This window comes from Lagenorhynchus albirostris, chromosome 1, assembly GCF_949774975.1.
Source record: "Lagenorhynchus albirostris chromosome 1, mLagAlb1.1, whole genome shotgun sequence".
In the NCBI taxonomy this organism is placed as follows: Eukaryota; Metazoa; Chordata; class Mammalia; order Artiodactyla; family Delphinidae; genus Lagenorhynchus; species Lagenorhynchus albirostris.
Genome location: NC_083095.1, coordinates 191,918,877 through 191,932,153, shown reverse-complemented (window position 1 = coordinate 191,932,153; position 13,277 = coordinate 191,918,877). Strand labels below are relative to the sequence as shown.

The 13,277-nt window shown below is 43.3% G+C and overlaps 1 protein-coding gene across 3 annotated transcripts in view; it reads right to left on the bottom strand.

Annotated features, from left to right (window-relative positions):
• ODAD2 (outer dynein arm docking complex subunit 2) overlaps positions 1–11,357 on the bottom strand; it is a 209,559-nt gene extending 198,202 nt beyond the window's left edge. For 2 of the 3 annotated variants that reach the window (XM_060121843.1, XM_060121860.1), the window contains exons 1-4: positions 11,265–11,357; positions 7,593–8,055; positions 7,245–7,507; positions 2,333–2,490 (exon numbers count right to left, since the gene is read on the bottom strand). In XM_060121843.1, coding sequence (XP_059977826.1) covers positions 2,333–2,490; positions 7,245–7,468 — 382 coding nt within the window. In that variant the 5' untranslated portion in view covers positions 7,469–7,507; positions 7,593–8,055; positions 11,265–11,357. The remainder of the gene's footprint in view (positions 1–2,332; positions 2,491–7,244; positions 7,508–7,592; positions 8,056–11,264) is intronic. The other variant, XM_060121850.1, reaches the window with a different exon arrangement.
• Positions 11,358–13,277: the final 1,920 nt, after the last annotated feature.

Below are 13,277 nucleotides of genomic sequence, written 5' to 3'. Positions count from 1 at the left end.
AAAAATTATCTTCTTGTCTTCTATTGCAAGAACCATAAAGACTATCATATCCTTTGGAGCACACTCAAATGTATTTCTTTCATTAAGCTTTCTCTGATTGACCCAATTTGAATTAATCTCTACTTCTCAGATTTTACTGTACTTAGGAACTTTCTCACACCTCTTGAGATGTTTACTTGTACTGTAATATCATCTCTATATGCTATCACCCTAATAGGACAGAAGCTAAGAGGTCTATTTTTTTTTAAGTTGACTGTGGGGCATTGTTCAGAAGAGGCATTCAATCAATACATTCAGAATTGATTTGAAGATAGAGAAATACTGGTCTCCTTAGAAGAATGATCACTAGAACCGTGTGTGTGTGTGTGTGTGTGTGTGTGTGTGTGCGTGTGTGCGTGTGTGTGTGTACACCAGTGAACAGTATTCACAAATGCTTTCTCTTCAAAATAGCATGTTTTTCTCAGTCTACAGATCTACTGCCAATCTTTTCCACCTGTCTGAACTGCTTATATTTTCAATGTCTTTTGACATTAGTTGGGAAAACGAATCTAACCAGTATTTACGTACATGCCAAAATCATAGTGAAAATTCTAAATACCAACTTGTGATCAAGGTTGAAAGTTGAACCTAGAGATGTTGAAAACAGAATTTAATAAAGGCCAAAAAACTATATGGTTGAAAATGAGGGACAAAGGGGCAGAACCGTGTTTAGAAAGGAGGAATTCAACTCAGGTGAAAATCTATGTGCATTTGGATGGGTTGGGGGATGCCTATGGGACTAATTCAGAAAGCCTGACCTGATGGGAAACACGGCGACGGCACTAACTTTCCCACGGGACGCAGACTACCAGCAGGAGAGTCTTGGGGGGAGCAAGGGAAGGAGGCCTGGGAACCAACCACTTAGTGAACATCTCCACTCACCACCTTACGGCTGTCATCTCTAAGGATTATGAAGATACTAGGTGAATTCTGGGGAAGGACACAAAGCTGAGTTCCAAATTGCCAGGTACCACGCAATGTGGACCAAAAACGAAGAGCTGTACCTAGAACTCTTACAGAAAGGGCAAAATGCAGCGAAGGATACATATTTAGCCAGACTGGGCATACAACACTCTATGGATTAAGTTTACATATTAAGTTGAATTTAATGAACAACCATGCGTCTACTGACTCTTCTTAAATTCACTCTTATTCTCAAGATTTCATCCCTCTCAGAAAAGTAGCTTTGATGTACAGGGAGAGCAGTCAAGATGTAAAAAGAAGCTGCTGTTCTAAGGTTCACATCTTAAAGAAAAAGGACTAACTTTCCACCTCACAGCCACGGACAGTGGCAAAGAATGATGAGAGACAGATGAGGGACCTTATGCCTGGGACACACTGGTCACACGATTCCAAAGAAGCAGAACACATATAGGACATAATTACCTATTGTCAGGTGTTTCTACTCGTAAGAAATACTTAGAGCCCAATTATAGCAGGTGATCAATCACATTCTTTTTTGCATGTTAGACGATTAGACAATAATAAGAACATTACATAACTTTAGTGAAGAGGAAAAATACTTCCCACTGAATGAATGTAACTATTCACAGAAAGCTGTGTATTTCCACAATGCAAAGGGCTGAGACAAAAGGGAAGTGAGATGATTATGGGCTGTACGCTAAAGCAAGAGGCTACATTCATTTTAAAGGAAACGAATCACCACCCATCACAGCAGAATGCAGGATGAGAGGGTGGATGCTGGTGCTGGCCCTGGATAGCTGTTTTCTCCCCGACATGAACCTTAAAGGCGTCAGGTCTTTCCAGGAGCTAAGAAGGCTCTCTTTAAACCAGCAGAATGCAGGATGAGAGGGTGGATGCTGGTGCTGGCCCTGGACAGCTGTTTTCTCCCCGACATGAACCTTAAAGGCGTCAGGTCTTTCCAGGAGCTAAGAAGGCTCTCTTTAAACCAGCAGAATGCAGGATGAGAGGGTGGATGCTGGTGCTGGCCCTGGACAGCTGTTTTCTCCCCGACATGAACCTTAAAGGCGTCAGGTCTTTCCAGGAGCTAAGAAGGCTCTCTTTAAACGACATACTAAAATTAGAAATCTCGAAGCTTACTAATGGTAAAGCATTAGGCTTCTCATTTAAAGTAGAAATCTGATATGAGCATAACATTTCAGCCAAAATAAATCGATGACATTTTTAAGTCAAGAAATCAAGTTGAACATAGTACTTTTTACCTTTTAGGTTAGAGAACATTTTTCAAGAGACTGTAAGGAATGATTCCCTCCCCCGCCCCCAAGATTAAGTTTCTGAAAGTGCAAATCATAGACTGGAGTGTAAATATCACCTCCAATACACGCTTGTGCTTCCCTCAGCTTTGCATCTGTGGCAATATGTAACACACGTGACAGCTGCCCAAAGCTCCTAATTTTGATCTGTGGTACAGAGAGAAATAGCAAAGGCTGTGCATTGCTATCCGCTTCTTCTGACTCGACTGTTGTTTCACTAAAAAATGAAAAAAAAATTGTTTTTTGAAAGCTTCAGGTTAACCTGGAGGCCAGTAGGTTAAATTTAAGACATTTCAACAAATTATTTCCATGTCTCATGATAAAGCACAGAGAATATAAATACCTCTTGTTAGAAACTCATCTATTTTCCCACTTTCATCCACACTCAGGCCCTTAAATCCCCAGACTTATTAGCAACGTGATATACCCAGGAAGAAAATTTTTAAACAATTTCTTGAATACCTATGTGAACTCAATCACAGTTTTGGGGGTTGTTTTTCTAATAATGCATTGGACATGTTTTCAAAAATCCCTGGTTCTACAGAACCTTTCATGTTTTGTGGATTTCTAATGTTATTTAATTTATAAAATTTTTATACCACAGTAATTAGTGGTTAGGAATTTTCTTGGCTACTCTGTTTATCAGCAAAAAAAGCTATGAAAAAAGACAAACTAGATCCCCTCAATGGATTATTTTCCCACTCCAAACCTCCAATTTGGTTTACTTTAGGATAAAAAGCAATCTTTCTAACTAGGCTTTTTCCTGATCAGAAATTATTAGCTCTCCTAGATTGGTGTTTCTGGCCATTTTAACTTTTTTAGGTTGGCATTTCTAAAAGACTAAGATGTTTTTATGGCAGTGATACATCTCTAGATTTCTACCACTTACAACATTACCTAAACTGCCTAGCTTTTCACTGCATACTGATATCTCTGGCAAAACTGTCCACATCTTAAGACCTGATATTTTAAATTGTAACACAGATAAATAGCTGTGAAATGTTGACACTCGAGACAATCTACTACTATTTCATAAATGAAGGAGCGAAATGTTTTAGACTTGCCAGGGACACGCATCGTTTACAAAACGTCTACTTTCCCAGGAATAAAGCTCTAGGAAGAACGCCCTAAGGATCGAGGAGCTTTCTTAGAGGTCTGCTCTGGGGCGGGCCGCTGGTGCTGAGCGGAGGAGGAAAGGACGGAGACACAGGCAGACTGAATGCCCACAGGGCCAAGCTCCCGAACTTGAGAAGCTGAAACTCCTGGGGAGACCAGGATAACGGCAGGGCATAGGACATTCTCGTTGCTTCTGCCGGCGGAAGCCTGCAGCTGAACAGACAGCTAAAACGCCAGTGACGGAGAGGACTGTCCAAAAGCAGCCTCCCGTTTCAGGCTCACAGTCTGCTGGCCCTGAGGAAAGGGCTCTTCGGAAGAAAACTGCTGCAGGCGCCTTGGCAAGGTCAAGCAGAATGAAAGAAAGGATAAACGAAATCCACCGGCCTGACCAAGAGACTTTTAAACTGGAACTGCAGGAGGGAGCCAAAAATACTCGGCTTACGCTATAGAGAGCAAGAAAAAAGGTCTGATTTATTTAATCCCCAATGTCAGGTTCCATGTCCAGAACATAGTACTTACTCCACAAATAAGTCTATAGGTGAGAAACTAGGTAGTAATGCTCAGGGATAACCCAGAGTTCAATAACAGAACTTTGGGCCACTGACCTTTATACTGTGACCTTGAAATTTTACCAAGATACGATAATTATTGTCTCATAAAACAATACCATTTTAAGGCTGGAGATCATGTAATTCAGCCTTAGTGATACTGATGAGAAAACTAAGGACCAAAAAGGTATGAACTGTGTGTGAAGTGTGCATCACTAGAGGAGGAGCCCTCGCTCAGGCGTCCTGTTGTCCCATCCACACAGAACTCGTACCGGCATATAACTTGGTCCCGACTCATGTACATAACTGAGACACAGCAGACTGCGGTTCACAACTGACATACAGCGATATCAAAGCAGACGTGATTCAAACATCATAGTTCTACCAAAGGAGAGAACAGGTACCAACATTTTCACAAAGCAATTCTGAACGCTCACCCAAGCTACATTCTAGAGACTCAAGTGCCTCAGTTCTGTGCACCCCACACACATGGCGTCACCACTGAGTGGTGTCACTTGGCCTTAATTTACAGTGGCTTGGGCTTCATTCTGAGGTGTTTTAGGAAGATTGTTAATCTCATCCTGTGTGATAAGAACAAAAGCAATTGGAAATGGTGATAAGAGACCTATGATTTCCATTAAAATGAAAGTCGAGACATTTTCCCCTCAAAATCGAACGTGGAGAGGTGATACTACAGGAAGAGCAGCTGCACACCGGGAATGAGTCTAAAGGAAATGAGTGAATCAGGCCATGCGTAAAGTCCTGCGCTTATCTAGTCAATTAATAACCATCCGCACAAAAGAAGGTGGTGGGTGGAACGTACAACCTCCTCATTGTGTGACTAAAGGATGGGTTTCAACGTGAGATGCGATGAGCCTAAATCAGAAGAAGGCTGATCACAACTGTGCTGACGGCTACAGAGAGCGCGTCTGGAGATGCACAACATCTGCTGAGAAGTGAGGCCACAAGTATAAACACAGCCCCCAAAATATCTGCAGAGATCAACAAAAATTGTATCAGTATAGATACAATTGACTTGTTTGGGAACAAGAGGACTGAGGGAATGTATATCCCCATGAAGAATCTGCCTCTATTCTAAAACATGCAAGGATATTACTGTTTGGTAGCAATGCGTCCAGAGACTCTAGGCTTAAATTCTTCATGATGACTTGGCTATCCACACGGACTTACAGACATGAATCCTGACTAGTGGGCTTCCCCCACTTTAAATAAATGAATAAATGTGTTCTAAGGTTCAAGAGCTGAGCAAAAAGAGTGCATGTGAACCAAAGGGCGAAGAATGAGGCAGTGGGGCTGCTTCACAACACACTCTTCTTGCCTTTGAGGGCACCCCTGGTTTACCTCGCTTCTTATGTTGTTGGACGTAGCAGACACCAAGTGGCTATGGGTTGCTGACAGTTCCTTGGGGTATGGTCAAGACCTGGATATGAAAGCATTTGGTATTCTCCATTATTACCAAAATCTCAGTTGTATCCTTTGCCTTCTTCGGGGCAGTCAGTGCCTACCTGGTTTTCATCAAGACACACAGACACACATTCCTTCCTATGCAACAAGCGCTGCTATCACACCCCTCTCATCCCTTCCAGCATCAAAGGTATCATCAACACAGGTAAGAAACAAGAATGACGTATAGAAAAGTTGGCCCACGGAAAAGCTGCATGGCAAATTTGACAGAAGGAAGACAATCAAGGGGTAGTTGGTTCAGAATATACATGGTGTCAAAATGTCAAAACATCCTGCTTGAGGGAACACTGTATCTAGAGACTGTATGCAGAGATACAAAAATAGAAATAAAGCAAAGAAAACTGGACAGGGATAGAGAAATAGTGATACATTATATGTATGTCAGCCCCCCTAACTAGGGCACAGATGTGATCACGTCTGCACTCGTACACAAAATTAGTAGAGAGGCAAGATACAACAACAATACAACAACAATCTTGATCTCTTCTGACATTTGCTTTAAATCCATCTTTGCACCAAGTAGTTCACATTTTTAATTGATTTTACAGATGAGTTCATCTTTCAAAAATTAGAAAAAACAATGTGCGATGCTACATTGAACTTAGGTGGGAGCAATGAAGCACTTTGGGAGAAAGTGACCATAAGCACCGTTAAAAATACGATTAAAAAAAAAAGATTTCAGAAAATTCAGAGAGAAAATAGATCATGATACCAGAACTAAAGAGCTTTTGAAATACAGTTCAAGAATGATTTTACAGTTCTAAAAATTAAATTCTGAGTTTATTCTCACAAATAATCCCAAAGGGAAAAAATGGAAAAGGCATCTATAGGAAACTTTGCCTAGTTAGAGAGCTGTTTTTGAAAAGATCAGACTTTAAAAGTTCATAGGCGGACTTCCCTGGTGGCGCAGTGGTTGGGAGTCCGCCTGCCAGTGCAGGGGACACGGGTTCGTGCCCCGGTCCGGGAAGATCCCACATGCCACGGAGCAGCTGGGCCCGTGAGCCACGGCCGCTGAGCCTGCGCGTCCGGAGCCTGTGCTACCCAACGGGAGAGGCCACAACAGTGAGAGGCCTGCGTACCACAAAAAAAAAAGTTCATAGGCAAAACCAAAGACGGACAGAGACACAGAAAAGAGGATCAGAATGCCTGGAGTGACACATAAACTGAGGATGTGACCAAAAAAAGTATATATGAATTTATATAAATTTATCATTTACAACTGTAATTTATACTTATATATCAATATTTCATATAAGTATAATATAGTTATATAAACGTATGTAATTTGCATAAGATATATATTGAGCTATGTTCAAAAGACATAAACTGGTAGTCCATTGTTTGAGGTGGAGATAGGATTTTTTGTTCTAAATCTCAGATTTGGAAAGTTCTCATTTGAGGACAATGCTAATTGTTAGGAAGTTTCTCCCTTATGTTAAGCAAAATGTACCACTCTCCCTCTGCCACCCCATAGATTGTACAGATTTAAATATCAGAAGGGATTTTGTCTATATCTGAGATCACAAAATCAATGCCTAGTGGCATCTGGCAGTTCATAGGAGTGGAAAGACCAGTCACAAGGCAACAGCAAACGTTGGGAGTGTGGTGACCTGGAAAACACATCCCCTATGGAAAGAAAATTCAAACTTAAAAATTAGTGTGCTGGCCAAACAAAATATCCTCAGATTCCACCCGAGCGCCTCCGGTTTTCTGAGATTTCTGAGATTCACAGAGGTTAAGCGACTTGCCCCAAACCTACAACCAATCAATAAAAAACATGCAACTGAAGACATTAAACTCTAGAAGCAATTCACTGGCTTACCTGACCACGTAACCCGGTCCAAAGGCTGAGGGGTCCAAACTGGTTTTCCATTCCAGTGGTTCTACAAAAACATAGTTTGCCTCTTGGGGATGTTTACAGATAAAACTCTCCACAAACACAATAATTTCCTTCAGTATCGCCTCATTGAGAGGGGTAGTTTCCAGGGCCCTAGCCCCGTGCCCCGCAGCCGTCCACTGCGCGGACCTTGTCAGTGCCGTGCCCATGGGATCCCACGATGCTCAGACCCAAGCTCAGCGCGCACACTGCGTCAAGGCAGAGAGAGAGACAATAGCATCCACCTTTCCCCCGGAACATTGCTCATTTTCAAGATTTTAAGCTAGCACTTACCCAACCCACATTCTGCTTATTCATCTCAGAGGTGGATTTTTTAAATTATCCAGTTGCTCTTCAATTCAATAAAATAGTCAACTTTCCCTGAACCAGCGCTAAGTGAAACTGACGAGGACGTAAGGATTTTCCAGTATCTGCCTGCCCTGGAATGAAGAGCTTCTTTCTCATTTTCCTGGGCCTAAGAGAGAGAATTCAAATAGTTGGGCAGAAATTGGAAACAGGAAAGTCCAGGAGCGAAACAAAAAGAATTGCAGGAGGTTGGCATCAAGGCCTTTGGGTTGCAGCTCTGCTGGGGCCAGAGGTGAAGTGAGCGATCTCTTTTGAGCTGGATCACACATTGTTTAGAATCACGCTATTCAAATGACTTCTGTTATCCTTTGTCATTATCATACATCTGCATCAGTGCAATGATGGCTGATGAAAATGATCCTGAGAGCACTGGATGTCCCCCAAGTGCCTTCTGAATTCATAAGAAACAGAATAAAAACATTAAGTGACATAGAATTTTAATTTTTTTCTGAAAATTGGTAAAGCGCATATTGACCCTATTAATCAAAATATTTGAGCAGTTCAAATTCCATACTCCCTGCCCAGAATATTTTATTGTAATTCATAACTTTCTTAAGAGCAAATGTGAGAACAAATGAGAATCTCTTTAGCCTGTTTATCTAGATTACCAAGAGTCTAGCATTAAAATGTAAAACAGAAATTGAAATAAATTTTACTTTAGCTAAATAGAAATTAGCCTTTAAAAGAAGATATCTGAAAAGATAACATTACCTGTAAACTTAAATAAGAGCCAAGCTAATAAATAAGTTCTGACATTAATACATAATGGACATTTAAGACTTTTTTTCCAGATAATCTATACTTGTTTATTTTCTCATTTGTAATAACACTGATCATTAAAACCTTTCTTCTGGAATATTAGAGAATGGTTAAAAAAGTTAAATAAAGAATGTAATTAGCTTCCCCCTCGACCCATCATTATTACAAAAGCTCAGTACCAATATTCTACAGAAATGATTTGGAGATTTACTTTCCATCCTGTATTAAATCTTGAAATACAGTAACAGGGACATCTAGATCAGAGGTCCTCAGATGGGCAGTACTGGCTGCTGAGAAGCAGAGGACACACACTGTACAGATGTTTCATTATCAAAATGGTAAGAATGGAACACTGTTAGCATTTAGTGATGAGGACCTAGAATGCCAGATGTCCTGCAACGTGCAGGACAGTCCCCCAGAAGGAAGAATTATGCAGCAATCTCCAGCATGTAGTACGTAAACACTTCAGATAATTAATACCTGAGCCTACAACCTATCACTATTTTACAAATAATCATGAAGGATTTTTTCACAGTTTTAATATGCACTGAATTTTCCAGAATTTAAACTATTATATAAATCAAAGGACAGTTGTATAGACTTCATTTTACACAGAACTTTACCAAGATGTCAGCAGTTGGTAAAATCATGTCATTGAGTCATTGACTGAAATGTTAGTCACACAATTTTAAGTTTCAGTGACACGTCTGTATTTGGAGCTACTGCACACACAGTAATTCTATGTAAGGCTAGAGCAACTGTTCACTTCATTATATATTCTGAGCATATATATATATACACATATATACTTGAGCATTTACATGCTGACACTTTATTTCAATTATCTTCTTTTATTTTATATTTAGAGCACCATTGAGACTTAAAAGTATGATTTTGATTTCAGAAGAGTAAAGTGGGCATTACAAACTATTTGTTATAAAAAGCAAGTATTGGATCAGATAAGGTTGAGAACAACATATATATATATACACATACATATGTACATATACATATCTGAAAAAGTGTTAGTGAAATAAAATGTATACCAAAAAATGTACGAATTTGTTGTGTGCAGTCGTTTTAGTATTTCAGTGTTTTGTTTCTGCTAGATTCTGAACACATAAGCAGGTACTGATGTTTACGTGTGACACTCCTGAGTTTCCCAGTATTATGAGAACAAATGCAAATAGATTTATCTTATATGGAAAGGCTCAGGAGGACAGTTCTATTTGTTTTTAATGTTAAGTACAAACTTATTTTGGTTTATAAAGCTGAATCGTATGCATCATTTCCTTCTTGCACCTTTTAAAAGAAAAATGTGAAATTACGTAAGGCTGTGGCAGTCAACATGCCATAGAGTAACTTCCTGGAAGACACTTACGAAGGAGCTACGACAGGCAAAAAGTCTTTTCATCATGATACATTTTTCTAAGAATGTGTGTAACACATTTGACTCTATCCAAATTGTTTTTCTGAGTCTAATAAACCAGGAGCTGCGGCAATGGTCAGGCTTGATTTAAGGATAAGGCCTAAGAAAATCTTTGGGAGCCTACGAGCATCCAGAAAGCAAGTACAATATGATTTGAATAGTATTCGAAAAATAAAAAGTGGAACAAAATCCCAAAGAAGAGAAGACCATGTATAAAAGATCTTTAAAAAAAAAAAAAAAAAGACTTTGGAGGCCCAACTGACTGAGTTTTTAAAAGAAAAAATACGTGGTCTTGTATTTTTTTTCTTCTTAAGTATGAGAAATTTCTAATGGCCTCTTAATTTACCAAGAGAACCAAAGCTACAGCATTTATTCCAATAATTCCAGTGATGTTCCAAAATGGTCAGTATAACTCGGGTGAAAATTCAAAAACTAACATTTTTTATCAAGACAGGCTGATGGGACGTTTCCACCCAGTGCCAATCCATGAGTTCTTAGGGCCTGAGAAACATGGTTACAATGAACACATGGGCATACATAGTACATATCTTTGAATTAATTGAAGATTTTAAAGGTTAACAATTACAGGGAAAAAAGTTTTACTGCATGTGTTTGTTGCCATAAATTGAGAATCACTTTACACTCATGTTCTCTACTCATCCAATGGATACAACAATTTTTCTTTTTTAAGGGTCCGTTGCAAGCCTCCAGGATCATTAATAAAATGAAACCCATTCGTGAATAATTTCTGTAACACTTGAGCAGAAGCAAAACCAAATTCTTTATGAGACTACAGGAATAAAAGCGTCCACCCTAAGACCCAGAACCGTGGCTGGTGAAGCGGGTTAGGAGACAGTGCCTACCCTGGCATCCCGAGAACGAGGAAGCTAGGCGGTGAGACCTACAGAAAAATCAGTTTCCGAACTGCCCGGAACCGAGCCTTGAATCCAGGCAAACTCAGCCCGCGTGAAGACACGTGATGACGGCAGCAAGCGGCCCCCTGACGGGCGGAACGCGCCGGAGCGGGAGGCTGGCTTCCCGGGCCGAGCGGGGAGGGGAGGCGGGAGGGCGGCAGCGAGCACGGCGCCGGGACTGAGGCAGAGCTGCAAACGCGGAGGGGGAAGGGACGGGGGACGGGAGACGAGGGTGCGGCCCGGGCGGGCGGGCGCGCGGGGCGCGGCGGCGGAGCGGGGGGCCCGGGCAGGAGCAGGGTGTCCGCGGGGAGGCAGGGCGGGACGGGCGCGGGAGAGACACGGGGAGGGGGCGCATCTGGGGCCCGAGGAGAGAAGGGGAAGCCGGGGGGGAGAGGGCCAGAAGCGGGGCCCGAGCGCGACTCCCGTTTCTCCACCCACGCGGACGGCAGCAAAGACACCGGCGCCCGCGGGCCGCAGTCGCCCGCGTGCTTCACTCACCCGCAGCGCCCGGCTCGGCGCCCGCACCGCGCCCCACGCTCCGCCCGCGCGCCCGCCGGTTGCTAGGACGCCGGGTAAACAAGGCGCCGGGCCGCGCACACCGCGTCCCGCCCCCAGCCCGCCCGCGCGCCCCAGCCCGCCCGCGCGCCCCAGCCCGCCCGCGCGCCCCAGCCCGCCCGCGCGCCCCAGCCCGCCCGCGCGCCCCAGCCCGCCCGCGCGCCCCAGCCCGCCCGCGCCTCCCTGGAAACACGCTCGGTCCTCCTCCCCTCCCCCTCCTCCATCCCCTCCCTCCCCCTCCTTCCCTCCCCGTCCTGGAGGGCTAGTCCCCGCTCTGGCCACCAGGTAGGAAACGTTCACCTTCCCTAAAGCACAATGAGAGGTTTCAGCAGAAACTTCACGGCAGAACCAGTAGCAAATGGAAAATAGGCGTTAGAAACACCGTTTTGCTTCCCCACAGGCTTCCAGACAGGAGTCCTGTAGCGTTCCGGGAGGGCTTCTGTGTACCTGAAACCTTCACTGGGTTCTCAAAAATAGCACAAGGCCTCTCACAGGATATTTGAGGTGCACATTTTTCTCTCCAGAAGGCAAATAAGCTAGAATTTTCGAACACTCACTGGAAAAGCAGAAACTGCTCTTGGATACTCTAGTTCAGAGAACTGGAATGAAGTGAGAACACTTTCCCCGTGTTTTTTTGTTTTCTTTGTTTTGTTTTTTTTTGCGGTACGCGGGCCTCTCACTGTTACGGCCTCTCCCGTTGCGGAGCACAAGCTCCAGACGCGCAGGCTCAGCGGCCATGGCTCACGGGCCCAGCCGCTCCGCGGCATGTGGGATCTTCCCGGACTGGGGCACGAACCCGTGTCCCCTGCATCGGCAGGTGGACCCTCAACCACTGTGCCACCAGGGAAGCCCTCCCCGTGTTTTTAAATGCCTTTTTTTAATGTGGGTTAAGATGACCTTGATCCCACCAGTAGACACTCTACCAACAAGAGACCAACCTTGAAAAGCCAGAGGGGAATGAGGGAGTGGGAAAAAAGAAAATATTTGGTGGGGAAAAAAGAGAGAGGGAATGAGCAGTGTACTGTCTTGGGGGTTGGAGTGTTTGGGGACAGTGCTGGACAACCCAGGGTGGAGAGTGTTTAGGAACTAGAACTGGATTGTTTTTCCTTAAAGCCAGGGAGGCAGATGTGTGAGGATGTTAGGTGTCACATGTCAGGGTAGTAGGCTGTCCCTGCTCAAAAACAGAGCCTTTCTGCAGACACATAAAGAAACAAGATCGATTTGACCTTTGTTTGGGGTCTTCTTCTCTTCTTGAGAGTGTGAAAGTTGTTAGGAGTGGAATCATTTTGCCCGAAGGGGACTCTACCTCCAGAGAACCCTAGAGTTGCGAACACCAGAAAGGAAGATTCCGTGCCAATAGGTATAAAGGGCCCATTCAAAAAAAAAAAAAGAGAGAGATTACACTCAAAGACAGTCACAGCATCCTAGCTGTAGAGTTGATGCATGTCACAAACTGGTGAAGGTAAACAAGCTGGTGAGGGTCCACCTTTCAGAGGCATTCTGGAGTGGTCCTGGAAGCAGGGAAACTTCTTTGGGTACTTTATTTCACTTGTGCATTTTAATCAGCTGTGTGAGAGAGCATTTACTGGGCCCTATGTAGAAACTGGCCAGAGATCTACAAAGTTCTGGACAATTGACCTTGGTTCGCAAAGGAGGGAAAAGCCAGCACCAACCACGATCTGAGCATTTGTGTCCTCATGTGCCAAATGCATGCCAAGGGGCAGAGTCTCCCATTGCTTAATCTGATTGCAAAACTGGAATTTGCTGGAATTTATTAACCTTGAGATTTTCCAAGAAAAAAAGCTTCTAATAATACTTAAATTTGTAGAATTCCCAGCTGGCTTCTTCCAGTTTTTTCTTGCCATGTGGAAGCACTGACGTGGCTGTTTCTCAGCTCTCAGTTTAACTGACCACTTCTCAGAGTGCTGACCACCCCACCGAAAGAAGCCTCCCAGG